Source organism: Lepidochelys kempii, chromosome 4 (genome assembly GCF_965140285.1).
Source record: "Lepidochelys kempii isolate rLepKem1 chromosome 4, rLepKem1.hap1, whole genome shotgun sequence".
Taxonomy (NCBI): Eukaryota; Metazoa; Chordata; order Testudines; family Cheloniidae; genus Lepidochelys; species Lepidochelys kempii.
Window position 1 is genome coordinate 119184421 of NC_136383.1, and position 21170 is coordinate 119205590.

Consider the following 21170-nt stretch of genomic DNA (forward strand, 5'->3'; position numbering starts at 1 on the left):
CAGATATAGATGATAATAAATTTCAGCTCTTAAGAGCAAGTGTATCTGACTGAGGCTTTCAGTATATTTCTGACATATTTTCCTGCATGGCAAATTGTTAGTAGTCCAATGCACTGAGCTTGCAATTGTGAACGTTTTAGAAAAGGAGATTCTTGGATGGACGGTATCAGTTAATGGTCAACTATCAGTTAGTTCATATATCCAAGCTGGGCTGTTCAACCAACAGGAAAGTAAAAAGGTCAAACAGGAAGGGATGGATCAGGAGTCAGTTCCAACTAGAGCTGTGGAAGGCTGAGATCTGCCTGCAGTTCACCAGAATGTTAGAATAGAACAAATCAGATTCGGAAAAGGTAGGAGAAATATTATGCTTCATACCTGAGTATCTAACTGTATTTAGGCTGTTTGTGTTGTAATATTTGATTGTTGGACTCTACTATGTCTGAAAAAAATGTGAGCAACTGAGGGGAATGATTTTAGTAGCAGAGTAGCTTACTGCTTGGTTACAGGGATAGATTTAAAAATAAATGTAATGGTAATGGGTTGTAGTAATAAATTTCAGCAGTGACATTTATGGACATTTTTATGTGATGTTTTTGTTGCTTTTGTCAAGAACCAGGATGTTTCTGTTCTTTGCTTTTTGTTTTCTCTTCTCTTCTACAGTTTATTCAGAATAGGCCAAACTTTTTTAAACCTGAGCACCCAAAAGGAAGGATTTTGATCCATATTTAGACACTTTAAAAATCACCTGGTTTTCAGAAGACCTGCAGTGCACAAATGTTCACAAATGTTCACTTTAAGTTAGGTGCCTAAATGAGGATCTGAATCCATAATTTTTAGGTGCCAAAGTTTGAGAATTTTGAACATAGGATACATTTTTCAAAAACACCGAAGTCCCATTTTCAGAAAGGGGTGTAGGCAATTAGGTGCTTTTGAAAATGTTAACTATGCTGCAAACAGTAGCGTTGTCTCTGTTTAATCTGTCAATGAATAAAAGCCCTAATGAGCTTTTATGAAGGACCGCAAGTTTTCCATTTTACCTCCCCTTAACTTGAGCACTGAGTTTCACAAGGTGCTGTTTCTGTGTAATAGGGTAATACACTGAAATTATATGTTACATTTTTACTGTATCTAAGTGCTGAGAGTATAATACGTTGGATGGAATATTATTATTTTGATTTACAATTGCGGTAGCCCCTAGAGGACTCTAGCAGATCAGGACCCCATTGTGCTTGAGTACAAGCACCTAATTAATGTCCGTCTTTGCCATATGAGTCTCTGCTGTGAGAAGTTTGCAGTCTAAAAGACAAGATGAAACAGGTAGTGAAACAAACAAATTCGGAGAGAAGTGGGTGAGAAGGAAGGGTGAAGTAGCAGCTTTCACAACGTAAACCAATTTATGTTGCAGTGTTGCTGTAGCCATGTAGGTCCCAGGATATTAGAGAGACAAGGTGGGTGAGGTAATATCTTTTATTGGACTTCAGGACTGGAACCTGGACCTGAATATTGGACATGAAAAAGAGCTGTGTGTAGCTCAAAAGCTTGCCTCTTTCACCAACAGAAGTTGGTCCAATGAAAGATATCACCTCACTCACCTTGTCTAACCAAAATATAGGGTGTCTTGAAAATGATGCAACTTCTAAGGGAATTTAGCAGGGTTCAAAGGGGGATTGGACACTAATATGGATAACAAAACTAACAGTTAATGCCAACAAAAAGTATTTGAGGGGAGAGACGCTGTGTTTCATGTTTTAAACAAATCTCTCATTATTAGTAATTAGGATGAGGGCAGATTATACCTCATCATCTACTGTGGAGTTTCTTGCACTTTCTTCTGAAGCACCTTTTGCTGGCCACTGTTGGAAACAGGATACAGGACTAGATGGACCGCGGGTCTGATCCAGGAGAGCAGTTCCTATGTAGGACTATGTTACTATATTGTTTACTTAGCAGGACAGATAGCAGGAACCGAATGGCTCAGGGGCTTTAGAATGGGATAATGGGAAGGAAGCATAGCCCTGCTGTGTGTGGGTCAGAATCTGTAGTGTGGATTAGTTTTGCTGTCCCAATCCTGGCACCAGTTAGACCAGTCTAAAGACTTGTAATTTACAAGAGCTGTCCATGAGCCCCAAGAAGCTCCTCTGAGATAGCTGGGGCATAGAGAAACTCCAGCTACAATCCCTTTCCCTCAGACCATGCCCACTGTGTGGGGATGTGGCTGGAAAGAAGTGTGCCTAGGAGCTACAAAGGTGATTCTGCACCATCCAAGCATTCCCCTAGGTGTGAGGAATTCTTCAGGGGCAAGTTATGCCAGCCTTAGGGCTGCTTTGAACCACTGAGTGGCTGAGGAACTGGTTATTGGTGTCAGGTGGCTTGGGTTATGTTCTTGGCTCTGGTACCGATTTCCTGTGTGAGTCGGAGAAACTCACTTCTCTCTGCGTTGGTTTCCTCCTGTGTAAAACTGGGATAATAAATTATAATACTGATCACCACACAGGAATATTGAAGCAAAATTAATGAATGTTTGTAAAGTATGTTGGAATCCTCAAGTGGAAGGTGCTATATAAGTGCTAAGTACAATGGTCATCGATTGCATGTAGCTTTCTAGGCCACCAGTTCAAACCTGGCCCAGATTAGAAATGGCTTCCTGGTGTCCTATTCAAAATAAATGGGAGTCCCTCCCAATGCAGATCCTAGTTCTAGTTCCACATTGGAAGACACGCCACTGCAGTAGGCAATATGTTAGCCTCAGCGAAGGGTCCAGTAATGGCCACCTTTCTGACCTAAAAACATAGTCTTCTCAACTTTCTCACCTCCGAGGTGTACCTTACAAGTCACGTTTGATGCACAGGGCAATAGACAGCATCTTGCATTGCAATGTTCTATGCTGTACCTGATTTGTGGGTACAGTCAGAGGGTTTTAAATTTCTTGCTCCTCCATCCACCACTTTACCTAAGGAGTAAATTCACTAAATCAAAATGGTGGTGATGGAAAACAGTAAGTCTACGCTGTAACTCTTTACTATTTTCTTAAGCATTTTTAAAAAAAAGTTGCAGACAGAGTTAGCCTGATATTTTCCATTCCCCTATCTGTTTTGTTCCACTCTGTGGCATTTTAAAGTTGCTTTCCAGATACTTTTAAAAGGAAGTGGCAAGGGGGACAAAAACTGTGGGAAAACAGTATTGTTCCGTTTATCTTCCTTCCAAAAGGAAAAATAATGCCTTCCTTTCCCTGCCTGTCCACGCTGAACAACTCTCAAATCAACATGGTTAAGAGCCATGTTAACAAGCTGTACTTAATGCGTCGGAAAATATCTATGGCCTTCTGAGCCACACATGCCAGAATAGGCTGTTGCTAGTGGCTCTCAGGCAGGCCAGCCTGTTCAGATGAGAGACTGATGTATCTTGCTGAGAAAGCTGATAACAAAACCCAACCTCTAGCTCTACATTAGGATGTGTCAAGCAGTCCAGCTGCTATCTCTGCTCTGTTAGTACTGATACTCATGATAGGCTCTGCAGCTAGGAAATGAGCATTGTTATTCTTATTTATTTATATTATTGTAGTGCTTAGGAGCCCCAGTCAGATCAGAACTCTGGTATGCTAGGCACTGTACAAACAGAACAGCAAGTCCCTGCCCCAAAGAGCATCCCCAGGCCAGGGTGCCACAGCTTTTAAGGAAGGATATCTCCTGTTCTCCCCACATGCACTCACTGAATGAGGAATAGGCTCCTATTCAGAGAGATACAGAAAGCCCATGCAGCTTCCGTGGGCCAGCATGCTGTGATACCTATTGGCTTCCAGATCAAGGTTCACAGAATATGGAATCCTGCTATAGTAACTGTTGGTTTATTTCAAAAAAATCTGTCTAATAACTTCATTTAAAAAAATTCAAATGCATTGACAATCACTGATTATAAAGAAACAAATTCATTCAGCATAGGAATTGCCATGTAGCACCAAACCCATGGTCCATCCAGTACAGCATCTCATGTTTGACAGAGGTCAGAACCAGCTGTTTCAGATGAAGGTGTAAGTAGTACCCCACAGTGAGCAGTTGTATCCCACATGCAAGCTTCATCCTAACCCCTAGCAGTGAGAGATTGATTAAGCCCTGAATTATGAGGTTTAATGTCCCTTCTAAAGTTGTCTTGGCATTAATTACTATAGCTCTGGATATTCTTGTTCTCCCTCATATAAGGCCATTCCCTCTTTGAGTTGTGCTGACTTCAGTATTAAAAAAACAACTCGTAAGCAAAAGATAACTGGCATTAGCACAATAGATAAGGTAATGTACCAAAGTATGGATTGTTTAGTATGGTTTTGCTCCTTGTTGGATTATTTAACTGGGCACCTGAACTTTCAGTGAGAAGAAGAGAAACATGGTGACTAAAACAATGTTTAATAAGTCCTGTGGAAACCCATCAGTTGCTTGGGACCAGCTTGTCAAACGTATTTAGGTGCATACAGATGCACTTAGCTACCTAGCAGGATTTTTAAAAGTACCTAAGAAGGTTAGGTGCCTAATGCCCATTGAAATAATTGAAAATCTGGTCCCTGGTGCTTATATGTAACCCAATGGATTAAAAAAAGGTAAAAATATAAATATTAGAATTGACAGCTACTGTATCTCACCCATAAACATTAAAGATGGGAAGGGATACTACAGAGAGGAGAATCAGGTTGTCAGGTGCTTGAATGAGACATTTGCTCTTGCTCTGTTACCCTCAGAAGAGCAAAGGGAGAAAACTATCATTGGTACAGACATAGCTTCTCCTGTTCTTTCCCGCTTTGATTTGTCCCTTGGCTTGTGCTCTGAGAAATTCTGTGTCTCATTCTCCTTAAAGTGCTGATATCTATCTTAACATTCTGAGAATTCAGACTTTGTTCTGATACCTTTCAGCATTCTTCTCAATGCATTCCTTCAGGCTAGTGCTCAACCCCATTATATGTGTAACTCTTAAAACACGCACGCGAGCGCACACACACGTGCACGAAGGAGATAGCAAAAGTTAATTAGTATCTTTTCCATCACTCATTATCCAAATTCCTGGAATTCTAGTCCTTTGTACAGGCTGCTCCCTTCATGTTATATGCATTTGCTAAATTTTAATGAGAATTTGTTTCCATTTACAGATATAAAGTGATGTATATACAGATATTCTGAGCATTGTTGAATGTGTATGATATATTTTGCTATACATTCAGCTCTGCTTTTAGACCAAGATTACCCCTAACATCTCCAAATGTAAAGGACTTTGGAGGTGCCTTGAATAATAGAATTTGAAATACTAGTTCTGGAGTTTAATTATGGAATAATGGTCCAACAATCACCAATCTGAATTGATGTGCATGGGTTCTATCATTCAGATTTTTATTTATACATCCTACTTCCAAAAGTTAGCTCTGAGCATGTAAACCTTTATTGCCTGTGTGATTCTTCACTCATGTGAGCAGTTGCATTGATTTAAATGGGTCAAAAAGGTAAAATATTATTCATTTATTTATTTATGTTTTGGTAGTACCCAGATGTCCCAGTCATGGACCAGAATCCCATTGTGTAAATGGTTCCAGATGTGCAATTACTTACGGAACTTTTTGTTTTGCACTTCCGGGCTTGGGATAGAGTCCGAGCTCTGGGATCTTCCAACCCTGCAAGGCCCTAAAGCCCAGGCTCCAGCCCAAGCCCAGAAGTCTACACAGCAATAAAACAGCAGAGTCGGCACTAGGCGTAAGCAGACTAAACAATAGCTCAAAGGGGCCCTCAATTTGCTTTTTTATTATGTGTTGTGTAGAAGGGGCCCCCAAATATTCCCATTTAGAGCCTGCAATGGGGTAGCACTGTGGAACAGCCCTGCAGTCCAAGCCCCGTGAGCCCAAGTCAGCTGGCACGGGCCAGCCACGGGTACTCTTAGAGATCATTCCTCCTTGACTCTTGCTTCCAGACTCAGCCCATAATTTCCTGCACCACATACCTCTCCTAGGGTGCTGCAGGGAGCTAATAACTAATTATCCACCTCTGACTTAGCCCTTCTACCCTGAAGATTCCAGCACTGAGGGTGGATCATTAACTGAATCCACAAAAATCAGCCCCCTTTCTTGCGTTCTTTAAGAATGAAGTACCTATACCACCAATCTTGTCCTCTTCAAAATGTTACTGACATTTTTCACTGCATTGCCACTGTGATGTAGATGAATGCTATTCCTGGGAGGCTGTGTGTTAAAGCTAGCAGGGAGTGAACAATCGGCAATGGGCATAAGTAAATTTCATTCTGTCTTTCATAGTTAGTCATACTTATCTCTCTCCCTGCTTATCCAGACATTAATGAATCCAGATTTGCCAAAGCCTTTTCCTGGGGTGTAATAGGCTCAAAGTGCCATGCAGGAAGGAAGCAATCAGAACTAATGTGTAACAGCAGTTACCGTTTTCAAAGCCTTTATAAACCATCAGTTATTAATCCTCACAACATACTAATAAGGTAGATACATTAATATTACTTTCCCCATTTTAAAGTTGGGAAAACTGAGCCAGAGAAGTTAAGTACCGGGGCTTTAGTAAAGGTGTGACATACAAGTGCTGAAAAGAGGCTGCTCTTCAATTTCTAGTCCCTATTACATGTTCTTCATCTGGATTACAGAAAGTTATTTCCTACTGTGCAGCATCCCCCCTGCCATGCGGGATTTGGGAAAGAAACTGCAGGGAGGCGCGAGCCAGAGACTGAAGCCCACACAGCATCAGCAGAATCAGCCTAAGCAGGGGCTGCTGAAGACTTTTAACTGGACTTTTTCTGCCCTCTGTTGATTGGCTGTTTGCTTCAACCTTCTCCTGCCCCCGTCCTCACAGTATCTTCACCTGAGCCTCACTCCACCCTGCTCTCATATCTTCAACCCCTTCCTCTTCTCAACTGCTTGTGTCCCCTTTCATCCCTCTCTCTTCCCTTCTCTTTCATTTTAATCTCTTCTTAATTAACCCCCCCAAAAACCCCTTCCAAACTCCTCCCCCCAAATTCCCCCAAACATGGAACTAACGTGATATTTGCTGCCATCACGTCAGTGGCTCTGCTTGTGTGTTATAACTCTTTCCCCTACCCTCTGTCTCTTTTCTGTTTATGAAATTGTTAGCTCTTTGGAGCAGGGATTATCTGTTATTCTCTGTGAACAATGCCTATCACAAAGGGGCCCTGATCTGGGTTGGTCCCTAGGCGCTGTAGTAATAAACATGATGATTATGATTAGAAAGGGACTACTCTAATAGCTCCCATTACAAAAACTGTACAGTGAATCAGTGGCAGAGCTCGGACTAGAATTCACATGTTCTTGATCCCCGGCCTCTTGCTTAGTCCATGTGACAACACTGCTTCTTTACACCTCCAGATCAGAGTATTGGGGGAGCTTGAGATCTTGTTGGAGAAAAAAATCTGATGATGGAAGGTTTTAAGGAAGAAGCACAGAATTCAACTTACTGTTGAACTGGTGAGCACAGTATAGTTTTTCTTGCTACAAAGAATCCTTAGTTGGTTGACATGTTTTATTTTTTCAGTATTCAATCAAGGAGAATTCAATTTGTATATGATTTCTCTACTGGGCTGAATGTGATGGAAATGTTTTGCTTGCACACACAGTGCTGAAAGTTGTTGAATACATATTAAAAGCAGAGTCCTAATAGTGAGTTTTTATATACTGTGTTGATTCTCTTTAGAATTCGGACGATGCAAATTCTATAGCACTGCTTGGCATTGCAAGTGATGGAGCTCCAGCAGCAGCAGTGGAATGCAATGTTTCTGTTTTTGGGCTCCACACCCTGATGGAGGAAGAAGGATTCTGCAGCTCTGCTCCCTATCTGGAAAGGAAACAACTTAGCTCTTGGGAAGGAAATAAACAGCAGCTGGGGAGGAGTGTGTCTGATTGTATGCATGTGGCAGCTAATACTGCCATTTCCACATCGATTAACATGGAAGAGGAGGTCTCTTTGCAAGGACAAATGGCCATGGGTAAGTCCTTCACTGTTATATCATCTGGTCATTTTTGCTCTTCACTTGTTTGTGCTGCACAAAGCTGAGAACTGTCGGGTGTGTTTTCAGTTGTGCACTTTTTTCCCTCCTAAAGAACTTCTACAACTGTTAAACTGAGCAATACAAACAACTATATCTTTCCTTTCCAAAGGGGCTAAATGACCATATTAATGGTTCCTTTTCAGGTTTTTTTCCAGAATATCTTAAATCAGAGGTAAAATAAGGTTTAGGATTACATTGTATCAATATTCCAGGGCCAAGGGAATAGTAGAATATAAGTACTTTGCGAAAGACTCGCTTTTTGCAAAGATCCATCAGACTTCACAAAGAGGGTTGATTGGTTTGGACTCCTATGAACACCTAGTTGCTTTAGGGTTGGTGTTGGAGATTCAGTAAGTGACATTCTTCTCTCTGACTCAGAATTGAACTAATATCCAACTATAGTCTTAGAAGGCACTGCGCATCTAGGGCCTCTGTCTTTAGAATTACTGATCATTTGTGTTCATTAAATATTCCATGGACCCCACATTTCTTAGGAGGAGGGTTGTTAATCCAAATGTTCTGAACCAAATACCAACTCTGATAATTATATTCTCCTTACTGAAATTCCCCTAGCAGTTTTAGCTGATTGAGTAAACTTTTTCAAATCCTCCCCTAAATTTATGAGTACTGTTTCTGTAGACTATTTCTCCCAATCATCAAGAACTGCTAGTTTTTACAAATTGTATCTCAAATGGCTTAGGGAGAAATTGTATCCTCTGATGCGCAAATGCAACTCCAATTGCAGTCCAGGAGCCAGGTGCAATCTCCAAGGGCAGAATTCAATCTCCAGTTTAGCTAGATAACTAAGCATGTGACTATCTTTAAACATGCAAAGAGTGCCATTGACTTCAGTGGGACTACTCACATGCTTAAAGTTAGGTATGCCTTAGCCTTACTGTTAGGTCCCTGGGCTTGTTTAAGATATCACTTAGATTGGTTTGATATGGGTGTAACTCCAGTAAATCTGAGTGGATTTACTCCTAGGCTACTCTAGTGAAAATGAGATCAGAATCAGAACTTGTATCTATATTTAATTCACACAAATGATTGCTCATGATCCCTGGTACTTGCATAAGGTTACAGAAAAACTTGTTGGTTTTTTCCCCCCTGAAACTGATATATGTGAAAATGGTTATTATCCATTGAAGCACTTAGTGAGTCATAAATAAACTTTTGAAAAAGTTAGTCCCTGGTGCTGTATCAATAGCAATAGTGACAAGTCCACATATCAAAAACAGTTCCTAATTAAGCGGCACTCTAGACTTCTATTCATGCTCAAAGCAGTAGCATGTCATTGTAGTTCTAAAAGTGGCTTGTTTTGGGCTTGTGACTAAGCAGAGAATCAGAGCTGACAGTCTGGATGCGAAATGATTATACTTATGATAATAATACTCATTAAATCCAGTTAGGCCTCTTCCGCAGCTGCCATATTGCCAGATTTAACTCAAGCTGAAAGGTATGTTAAATGTTTTGCATCTATTTTCTCTTCCCTCTTCCATCCAGGTCAGCAATATAGAGAGAAGGATGAAGCCTTTTAGTCCTTTTACATGGAGTCTTTGTTATTCAAAGACTGATAGAGATTAGATTGGAGGTTTTTTTAAAACTGTACATTTGAATTAGTTGACTAGATAAGAAGTAGATATTGAGGGGACAAACTTACTGAGTATTTGCTCAATGTCAAACCATCCCATAAGGATGCAGCCATAGGACCCCACACAAACACCGGCTGGTATGCCTGGAAGAAAGGAGATAAATGTAAATATATTGTTATCCCATCCCTCTGAAACTCATGGAAACCATCTCAATGGACTGAGAGAGGCCAGAAAAGATCTACTCACGGGTATCACCTATATAATCTATAATACTTACAATGGTGACAAGTGTCTTATATCGTCCCCTTCTCATCCTAATGAGGTTTCCTTGTGCTAGATCAGTGGTTTTCAGCCAGAGGCCTAAGGCCCTCTGGGGGGCCACAAGCAGGTTTCAGGGGGTTCGCCAAAATAAACCAGAGGGCAGGGCCAGCATTAGATTATCTGGTGCTCAGGGCAGAAAGCCGAAGCCTGAGCTGCACAGGGCTGAAGCCAAAGCCCGAGCAATGTAGCGTGGGGCCATAGGCAGTGCCCTGCTTGTTACCCCCTAATGCTGGCCCTGACTTTTAATCTATTGGATATGCAGAAAAACAGTTGTTTGGGGCACAGGTGGGCTGTGGAGGTTTTTATAGCGTGTTGGGGGGGCCTCAGAAAGAAAAAGGTTGAGAACCCCTGTGCTAGATAATACTCATGTGGTCAGTGTTACCTTGTGCAGAGTCACAATTCATAAATGAGCCCCTGGGGTGTGCTGGACTGCTGCAGGGGGTTCCCATGGCTACCTAGTTCCCGAGAATCCTGCTGCAGTGGGAGCTGTGGAGGCTTGTGAGGCAAACGTTCTCCTTTTCTCACCTCCACCCAACCTGCCGGGTACGTGAGTTTGTCTAGCTCCAGAGCGTGAGTTAAAACCGGTGGTTGGCACTGAGCGAGTGCTACACTGCTGCTGCCTCTGCAATGGGTCTGGGACCGCACCCCAGCCTACTCTGCAAGGAGGCAAACATTACTGGCTCCCCTCAACATGAGGTGTATTCACGCAATGCCGTGGGACTGGGTTGAAAACACTGAGTGGAAATAGAATCACAGAATATGCTGGTTTACACTGCTGAAGTCCTGCGGGGGAGAAGGAAGGGCTGGAACTCGCAGAGGCATGCATACCGGGAGGTAGGGGCGCCGTCTCTTCACACTGCAGCCTCCACAGTATTGCCAATTGAACAAGTTTGTCACTAGATCTGGTGATTATTATTATTATTATTTTTTAGGTCTGCTACAGATTTTTTCAAGCTTCGCTGTGACAAGTCACCGAACTAAACTTTTAATGGCATCTGGTGACATTCTGGTGACTTTTGCTAGATCTAGTGATAGAATCACTTAATTGGTGACACTGGACAGAAGACAGACCTGAGGAGCTGAGATCCATGGGGGGCAGGAATGGGGGTTACTGGGGTAGCACTGAGTATGTCAAGGGGCCTGGGGTTAAGCGGAGGGAGAGCAGGGGAGATATTGGGGGCTAGAGGCAGGACAGGGATGATATTGGGGCTGAGAGCAGAAGGCAGGAAAGGGGAGATATTGGGGCTCAGGGCATGGCGATATTGCGACTGAAGGCAGAAGGATATTGTTGATCAGGGGAGAGTAGGTGGCTCTGTGACTGGTAAGGAGAGGATTAAAAGAATCATGGTCAGCCAGAGAAGGGGGAGTGGAAGGGGCTTGGGCAGGGACATGTGGGGCAGCTGGAGAGTCCCCGCTCCATTGCTGGGAAGACCACGCTGGGCAATTCCTGTCCACCGGCCCTAGAGAGCTCAGTTGCAGGTTGCTCCTCTGGGTTGGGCTCTGTGGTACAACCCTTGCCATTTAGAGTTTCCTGTCCCTGGAGATGTAGATCCCAGCGTGGTGGGCTCAGCTCGGGTGGAAGGTGCCTGATGTGAGTGGAAGGAAAGATGGCAGTTGAGCTGGGTTTGGACTCTGGAGGGAGGGGTTCCCCATCCCTTATGGGGAACCACTAAAACTGGCTCCTCGCTCTGAAAAGAGAGATGGCAGAGGGTTACTGAGCCTCCATCTCTTCTTCCAGAGCAGGCCCAGAAGTGAAAGAGGCAGCGTGAGGAGATTTTTCCAGTGCCTTACAGCATGGCCACTCAGTTTACTGAGCTGCCATCTCTCCTTCTGGAGCGAGGTGACTTAAAAAACCCTTAAATTCCCTTAAGAAGTCTTTGGGACTTTCTTTGTGCATAAACAACCTTTTTCCTTTACTGTTCACTGCAAAGGATCAGAACTTTAAAAATATGTTTATGCTGTTTTTACTCAGTCTGATTATGAAAATGCCTCTTACTAGACATTTTATTTGTTATAGACTTTTCTCAGAATAACTGCCTGAAGGCCAGTTCAAGGATAACACCCAGTCCAGCAGAAAGTTTTCCAACAGGTAGGAAGGACCTTTTTCTCTGTTACACATCATTTGAGTATTTGCTTTTTTCCACTAACCTTTGCTCTTCAGCTGAGCTACTAGATAAGTGATATTTCCAGGGTTGCCAACTCTTGCAATTTTATCACAAGTCTCACAATGTTTAATGTTTTTTTTTTAAAACCTTAGCTCCTGGAGGCATGTGATATGATGAGAATCTCAGCTTTTATTTAAAAAAACAAAATTCAAAGTCTTCTTGGATAAAAGCCTGAAAATGTTGTACCTTCAATGGTCTCAAGCCAGAAGGCACCATAAGAAGAACTTAATATTTATGGTATATCATGATTTTCAAGTCAATCTCGTGATCTTTAGGGCCCTCTCTATGTTTTGTGAACCCTTAGGTTTGGCCATGCTGTATCTGTTAGCAAAGATGTAGGAATACTTTCCGGGTACGGAGGTGCAGCAGGGTTGCAGTCCTAGTATTTATGGGAGTTGAGCCCTAGTACTTATGGTTGTTGAGCAGCTCATGTTCTGCTCAATGACTTGAAAATGTCATGTTTCTGTTCTGTTTGTTTAGATTTCCCCCCCACACCTGTGGGGAAAATAAATAGTCCATTGGATAAAACTTTCAGAGGCAACCACTGTAGTTCATGCTGATTTTTCCTTGTTTTCAAGCAAATAGAGTAACTACATATATGCATAGGTAAATGACTTGCACGATACCTCAAGATGGTTTGGTGTCCTAAAGGCAGTGCTGTGCTCTGGTGAGTTAGACATTTGGTCCAGAACTTGAACCAACTTGAACATACTGTAAGCAAATGCAACTCCATGAATTCCAATTGGTCCCAATTGATTAGAGTCTGATCCAAAGCCCATTGAAGTTAATGGAGAGATTCACATATGCTGAGCACTCTAGCTTGATCCAGCAAAATACATAAGTAATTAATTTTAAGGGAATATAATGGATAACAACTGCTTAAGTCTTTCACTGAATCAGACTGGAGTGCTCAGCGCCTTGCAGAATTGAGCCCTTACTTCTTAAAGATCTGACTCAGAGCCTAGTAACATAAATAGGTAGACTCCAATTGATATTAATGAGTCCTGAAGTGTGTTCTAAATTGGCCAAGGGGGCAGCATGCTCAACCTCCACAGAGAGAAGTGTTTCACATCAGTCAATATTAACTCTTTAGCTGATTAAGGGGGTGATTTATCAGGATTATTGGTTAATTTCTTGGAATAATTTGAAGAAAAAACATAAAAAAATCTAGTATTTAAGTACAGAAATTGCTTATTTATTAGGGTCATGTATGTGTATTTGGTTGAAAATTTGATAATGGTTTTTAGGATTTATTGTGGTTGAAGTACTGTTTAATAGCTGCAAAGGAAGTGAATGAGTCAGTGGTACAAATTAATACTTATCTCAGCAATAGTATTCAGAGCATTTACAGTTTATCATGTTCATGACTGACTCTAAGTTTACTGATGCGCAGCTAAATAACAATTTCCTTCATAATGCTTTGCCCTTCCATAACACCCTTCAACCCAGCCTTAAAGAGATTTTACAAGTTGTTACATTAGCTTTAATATTAACTGAGCCTGTCAGAATGTTAATGGTCCTCGGAGAAGTGACTCCTAACAGTGCATAACAGTTTAGGACAATGTGTGAAGATACAGTTTTGGGGAAGGTATTACAATCACTTAGGTAAGGCTTAGCGAGAACACATTTTTCAATAGGTTGCTCTCTTCCCTCTGCACTAGGAATGAAACAGTTCCTCAGCCTGTTGTTAGAGGGCATTGTGTTTTATTGGTGCCCTACTTCTAAAGACATGTAAAATCAAGGTCTTGCTCATTTTGGCCTCAAAGATTCTATGAGTGGGAATAATAAGTAGGACTGGGTTTTTTGGGTTTTTTTTACTTTATATGGATAATTTTGAGATTTTGTTGAAAACTTTTCATCTGAAAACTGAAAATGTCTGTGTTTCAGCCAAAAATTTTTGGTTGTGGATTTTTCAACAAAAAGTCAAAGTCTTCCATGGGGGTGGAGTGGGGGGTCGGAGGAAACATGACCAGTTCTAGTAATAATTTGTATCCTGGCTCAATTCTAACTCAGGCAGGGTAACTACCTACATTCTATTTACCCTAATTTCCTTCTCCCACCCACAGCTTCTGCTGGAAAAAGTTATTTTTCATTTCTTTCAAACTTTTTTGTGATGTTGCCAGCTGCTATTAAATAGCAGCCACATCTCACCACAGATGTCAGCATGTGAGTGGTAGGTGAAGTGATCCCCGTGTATTGTTTCTATAGCATATTGGTTTGTAAAGTGCTTTGGGGCCCATTCAAGTGAAAGTTTATTGTCATTCCTATTAAAATTGCTGCTCCGAGCAACGGGAATAGGTTAAAGTGCACAATATTATTCATTGTATTCTGGTGAGTTTCACTATTTTTTTACAACCTTGTATTTTTGTAGATTCAGAATTAGCAAATGCCCATGGATGTCATGCTAGTGGTGGTATTCTATTCTATATTTCTCTTGATCAGCAGAGTAGCCTTTTCTTGATAAATGAAATGCGGCAGAACTGGCTCTTCCATTCCAAAGAACTTGTGTGACTATAAACCAATATTCTTCTCAGATATCTCCCTGAAGCTAATCATGGTAAAACGAAAGAGTGGACTTCCTGACCCCCAACTGCAGGGAGAACTGAGAGGACGACTCCGTCTTCTGGAGAATGACAGCAGGGAGGTCATGGCAGTTTTTAGTGTAAGTCAGCTCTGGTATATTTACAGAACAGTTTGGGGTGTTATCAATAACAGAGTCTACCAAAACATTTCAGCATCATCGAACTAACCTCTGAAACGTGCAAGGGTCTGTTCTCCCATTTGTATATGTGTGTGTATAAATTGAAGGTGGTCAAATGCAGTCCACAGACACGGTCATTTTTGACTTGGGGGTGACCAAAATTGCTCAGATCAAAATGGGATCTCTACATGTCTCTGGGCCATACTTGCTTACAGGAGATGACATTGGCTTCAATCTGCTCCATTTAATGTAAATTAAAGGACTGATTTTCCTTCACCTCATCTGGCACAGGGGAGCAAAAATGCATGCTCCTGAGTTTGGAAATGTGAAGGTGGGAGCAACATGTGTCTCTTCCCCCCCTTCAAGGGCCCACAGGCTCTCACAAGAGGACCCTCTATATTGGCTTATGCAGGACCAATGAGGAAACTATTCCTATTACACATATGGTTTGCATAGGCAACCTGGCCTGATACCTGTACAGGGCTTAAGTGATGTGTAGGGCTTTGCGCCGACACTAGAAACCCAGATGAATTTTGCCCATTCGTTAAATGGCATGAAGCTGTTACGTATTTAGGAACAGAAGGTATAATAATGGAGACAGTGGCACTCTGGGATAACTTGGTCTTATTTATATCAGAAATTTACTTCCAGTTCTCAAAGGATCAGACAGATCACACTATTACAACATCTGTTTGATGAAGTAAAATGAGAGAGAAAACATGCAGGTTTACCAAATATTCAGATACATACAAATCCAAAATATAGTAAAATGAATGAATATTAATATCGACAATAATGGCCAAATTTTCGAAAGGGCTCAGCTCCTGTTTAGGCACTCAGAGTGGCCAGGTATTAAAAAGAAGTCAGGACTCAGTAACTCCATTTAAGAAAAATGGGCTGTGTTGCACGGTAAGCACTTCTAAAAGTCTGGCTACTTCACTTCATTAATGGACCGGATTAGAGTAATGCACTGGAGACAGCGCCACAATAATAGAAAATACCAGTTAAACCAAGTACGGAGTTTAACATCCCAGTGAAAAGCAAATGGAATTCAAGATATAGAAATGGAAAATTGGTACAGCTCTTGAGTTTCCTCATACACACTTTTAATGCACATAATGGAGGTATAAAAGGATATGCCTAGAACACATCCTACCAGTGAAACTGTCCAACAAAAGTGGGAGAAAAACAGAAAGAGAGAGAGAGAAAAAAAAATTCTAACTATTGTGAGAGGTGCCAGACCAACTCATTTAATAAGATAACGTGTGTAAGTCCCAAATTGCAGGTACTGTACAATTTATACAAATGTAAAAGGGACCTGAAATGCTATCCATATCACAAAACTGTGTGTACTGAAAATATTCAATTAAGAATGTTTGGAAGTAAGATCCTTTGTATCTTTGTCTCTGACCTGGATGCAGAAAACAACTCTATAGGCATGAAGTAGTAGTTTCTTGACTTAATGAAAGCAGAATCTGTCTACAGAAAAAGAAGAAACATGAAAAGGGACAAACTATAAATGATCACAGAATTGATACACACAATCATGTGGACGCCTTTGTATCTTCTGACTCTCAGTGAAAATCAAGACTAGTCTTGTTATGCACTCCTTCCTTTCTTAGCTCAAATACCAACTGATAGAACAAATGAACCCAACTGGAGGAAGTGAAATAAGCCACAGTATTTGGGACATTGAAATGGACAAGAATAGGATCAATTATTTATTAGTGTGATTGTTACTATACGTTACATAAAGTGTATAGCAGATGTCTGTAAAGAAAGGAATAAGACATTATGTTCTAGATTTAGAAAAAAACCAAACAATAAAATTATTACCATAGCAATGGAACGAGAAATACTGGAGAACAAAGCAGAAGGCATTTTAAATAAAACTGCTGAATGCATTGCATGTAAAGCGTAACTAGCTAGTTTTAGCTGTTTGTGTTTTTGTAAAAAAGTGGAAGGAAAAAAATCACATTTTTCCAAGCAGTTTGGAAGAAGTAAGTAAAGAAGTAAAGTAAAGAAGAGAGGCATAAATATGGGATTTATCAGGGTTGACTATTTGTAGTTTTAAATTACATATCAGTGGCATGGGTTCATTTTTTTTTTTTTATTCTCCCATAATACGGGTTTGCATTACGGATGAGCTCCTCACCAGTGATAAGCTGCCAAAATCTTAACAGCCGGTCCCTCCTCACCCCCCAAGGGGGTTGTTGCCCACTCCCGCCCCCCGGGACTCCTGCCCCATCCAACCCCCCGCATTCCTTCACATCCCCCCCACCCCTCGGGACCCTTGCCCCATCCACCCACCACCCCGTCCCCTGACTGCCCCCAGAACCAGGCAGGATGGTCTCATGGGCCACCGTAGTGGGTGCCCACCCCTCCCCTAAGAGCCAGAGGGGCCTGCTGGGGGGCAAGGTGGGGAGTCCCGGCGGTGCTTACCTGGTGCGGCTCCCAGGAAGCATCTGGCAGGTCCCCCTGCCTCCTAGGGGCGGGGGAGCATAGCTAGGGGGGCAGCAGGCGGAGCGGCTGCTCCCCCCACTGATCACATCCAAAGTGGCGCCTTAGGCACCGACTCTGTGGGTGCTCCGGGGCTGGAGCACCCATGGGGAAAGTTTGGTGGGTGCAGAGCACCCACCAGCAGCTCCCCAGCCCCAGCTCACTGCCGCTCCGCCTCGCCCCTGAATGCGCTGCCCAGCTCTGCTTCTCTGCCCCCCGGCTTCCTGCGAATCAGCTGTTCGGTGGGAAGCCTGGGATGGCTGAGAAGCAGGCGGCGGCTTTGCGCTCAGGCCCAGGGAGGCGGAGGTGAACTGGGGCGGGGAGCAGTTCCCCGGCGCACCCCCGCCCCCCCGTGTTACTGGCTGTGGCACAGGAGGCTCTCCTCGCGGCCCCCCACCCCCGGCCCAGCTCACCTCCGCTCCGCCTCCCTGGGCCTGAGCGCAAAGCCGCTGCCTGCTTCTCAGCCCTCCTTGGCTTCCCGTGCAAACAGCTGATTTGTGGGAAGCCTGGGGTGTGGGGTGGAGAAGCAGAGCGGGGAGGCGCATTCAGGGGAGGAGGTGGAGGCGGAGCAGAGGTGAGCTGGGGCCAGAGGCGGGGCAGGGAGCTGCCGGTGGGTGCACCAAATTTTCCCCTTGGGTGCTCCAGCCCTGGAGCACCTATGGAGTCAGCGCCTAAGACACCACATTTGGCCGGTTGTTAAATTTAGAAGCCCTTTTAGAATCGGTTGTCCCTCGTGGAACAACCGGTTCTAAAAGGGCTTCTAAATTTAACAACCGGTTCCAATGAACCGGTGCGAACCGGCTCCAGCTCACCACTGCTCCTCACCAAACCTGGATAGGATTGCCCCCAAGTATTGGGATGCTATAGATTTGGGTCCAAACATTTTTACTCAATAGCATCAGTTTCAAAAATGATTTGAATCATCATCATTTCATGTTGGTGGAATAACTATTTGATCTTCTGTGGTTGTCTTCTGCATGGTTCATGTTTGCATTATCCATTTTAATATGGATTCCCCGTCTCTCTCACTAACAAGTCAAACACTGAAATCTTCATTACTTAGCATTGAGTTAATAGTATCCATTTCTACATGTTGTTGTCTCTTTCCTGTGCAAGATCTCTTATTACACGTCTGCTATTGTTATTTCTACCGACTTTATAACCTGTTTTCTTGCTAGTCTGTTTTGATGCATGGTTCTTGGGGGCGGGGAAACGACTGTGCACAAATGACTGGATTTTAAGGCACTGCTAGTGTTTAAGAACAGATTTAGGAAAAGGATGGTAAGAAAAGCAAGATTTATAATGCCAAATTTACTTACAAAATGGTGAATTTGTTTTGATATTGAGTAATGCAGGATGCCTAGAGGTTGTGATATTTCAGCCTTTGGAGGCAATTTATTAATAGATTTTGGTCTCAGAAGACTGTAATTCTGTTCTTGTATTAATATTTAATCAGGTGTAGAGACTGGAATACATAGATCTATGTGCAGATGAGGGGGACCATCTGGGAATAAGACGCTTCAGTTTTTTAAAGAGACAGCAGCATTTTTTTGTAATCCATTTATGTTATATAAATGAAAAATAACATAAATTGTGTGTAAATTGATGGAATATTTCCCAAGATATTGAAATGAGTAAAATATTACTAATAATACCTAGTTCTCATATTTCAGAGTAGCAGCCGTGTTAGTCTGTATTCGCAAAAAGAAAAGGAGGACTTGTGGCACCTTAGAGACTAACAAATTTATTTGAACATAAGCTTCCCTGAGCTACAGCTCACTTCATGGGATGCATGCAGTGGAAAATACAGTGGGGAGATTTACATACATAGAGAACATGAAACAATGGGTGTTACCATACACACTATAATGAGAGCGATCACTTAAGGTGAGCTATTACCAGCAGGAGAGTGGGGGGAGGGGAGGAATCTTTTGTAGTGATAATCAAGGTGGGCCATTTCCAGCAGTTGACAAGAATGTCTGAGGAACAGTGGGGTGTGGGAGGGGGGTGGGAATAGACAAGGGGAAATAGTTTCTTTGTGTAATGACCCATCCACTCCCAGTCTTTATTCAAACCTAAATTAATTGTATCCAGTTTGCAAATTAATTCCAATTCAGCAGTCTCTCCTTGGAGTCTGTTTTTGAAGTTTTTGTTGTTGTTGTTGAAGAACTTCAACTTTTAGGTCTGTAATCTCTTTGGTCACTCGATTACAGACCTAAAAGTTGCAATTCCTTCCCGCCACTCTCTTGCTGGTAATAGCTCACCTTAAGTGATCACTGTCATTACAGTGTGTATGGTAACACCCATTGTTTCATGTTCTCTATGTATATAAATTTCTCCACTGTATTTTCCACTTAATACATCCTATGAGGTGAGCTGTAGCTCACGAAAGCTTCTGCTCAGATAAATTTGTTAGTCTCTAAGGTGCCACAAGTACTCCTTTTCTTTTAGTTCTCATATAGCACTTTTCACTGGAAGACTTCAAAGCGCTTTTCAAAGGAGGTCAGTACTCTTTTATTAAGGAATAGTGGGTGAAATGTTATCTGGCATAGGTTGTGTTAAACATACCTTTGTGTGGCAGTTTCTTTACAGAATTAATAATCTTTGAATCACAGACATGTAGGACTGGAAGGGTCCTCAATAGGTCATCTAGTCCAGTCCCCTGCACTCAAGGCAGGACTAAGTAATAAGTAGACCATTCCTGACAGGTGTTTGTCTAACCTGTTCATAAAAATCTCCAGTGATGGAGATTCCACAACCTCCCTAGGTAATTTGTTTAAGTGCTTAAGCACCCTGACAGTCAGGCAATTTTTCCTAATGTCCAACCACCACTTTCATAATTAATTATATCATTTAAAAACTTTTTTTTCCCGTAAAACTTACTGCAAATTTGTGACCAGACAAAGCTACTTTGAAGAGTAGACGATTTATTGTGCTCTCCATATTCTGACACATGTTCCATTAAAATCCTGCCTTATTAGAACATTGAGGATGAGCGTGCCACAGTTGGGAAGCAACATAGTAAACTCAACCTTAATTCTCATTCTTGTGCATACACTGTGATAAAAGGTCACTTCCTCTGCTGAGGCTCTAGCCCACAGTTTTAAAACATCTCGTAGTTGAAAGGTAATCGTGCTCTGTAATAAGACTGCTGGCTAGAAATTGCTGGAATACTGTATCTCCATTAGCTTATGAGGGGGTCTCCTGCCGGGCTGTGTAGCTCTTACCTTTATAACTGCAGACATGGTTTACATACTGCTCCAACACAGCTTATGAGAAAGAGACCCCAGCCTCGTTCATGCCTTGTCTTATTCATAGTGCACCTTTTATTGTGGGCTTTCACAGTAACTTTTACTCCCCTAAAAGGCACAGATGTAACATTATTAGTTAAGCTTTTAAATGTTCTGTCTCACACACACACACACTCTTTCTCTCTCTCTCTCTCTCATACGCACACAGGATCACATTCCGGTTTCAGTTACACTGGTGTAAATTGTAGTAACTGTTCATTTCTGTCGGCAAAGGGAGCTTAGCTAAATTTTCCGCGAGAAAACAGCAAACGAAAACACTCTTCTGAATTTTACTGTAATGGAATTTTATGGTGGCCAATGTAGCTTTAGAGTATAAATGAGATGAGAAATCTGTCCACAGTATACATTTAGGTGAATGTTTATGACCCAAACAGGTAGCTAAAGGTATTGGGTGAAATCCTGGCCCCAGTGAAGCCAATGGAAGTTTTGCCATTGATGTTAGTGGAGTGTGTATTTTTTCATCTATTCTGTATGTGCAATGTGGATGAATAACTGACACTATGAAGAACCTCAGCTTTTTAATTTTCAGATT

The 21170-nt window shown here is 42.1% G+C and overlaps 1 protein-coding gene across 3 annotated transcripts in view; it reads left to right on the top strand.

Annotated features, from left to right (window-relative positions):
- The first annotated feature begins 250 nt into the window (after nucleotides 1-250).
- SH3TC1 (SH3 domain and tetratricopeptide repeats 1) overlaps nucleotides 251-21170 on the top strand; it is a 51157-nt gene continuing 30237 nt past the window's right edge. For 2 of the 3 annotated variants that reach the window (XM_073342616.2, XM_073342619.2), the window contains exons 1-5: nucleotides 251-350; nucleotides 7370-7468; nucleotides 7695-7986; nucleotides 11980-12051; nucleotides 14662-14789. In XM_073342616.2, coding sequence (XP_073198717.2) covers nucleotides 7800-7986; nucleotides 11980-12051; nucleotides 14662-14789 — 387 coding nt within the window. In that variant the 5' untranslated portion in view covers nucleotides 251-350; nucleotides 7370-7468; nucleotides 7695-7799. The remainder of the gene's footprint in view (nucleotides 351-7369; nucleotides 7469-7694; nucleotides 7987-11979; nucleotides 12052-14661; nucleotides 14790-21170) is intronic. The other variant, XM_073342617.2, reaches the window with a different exon arrangement.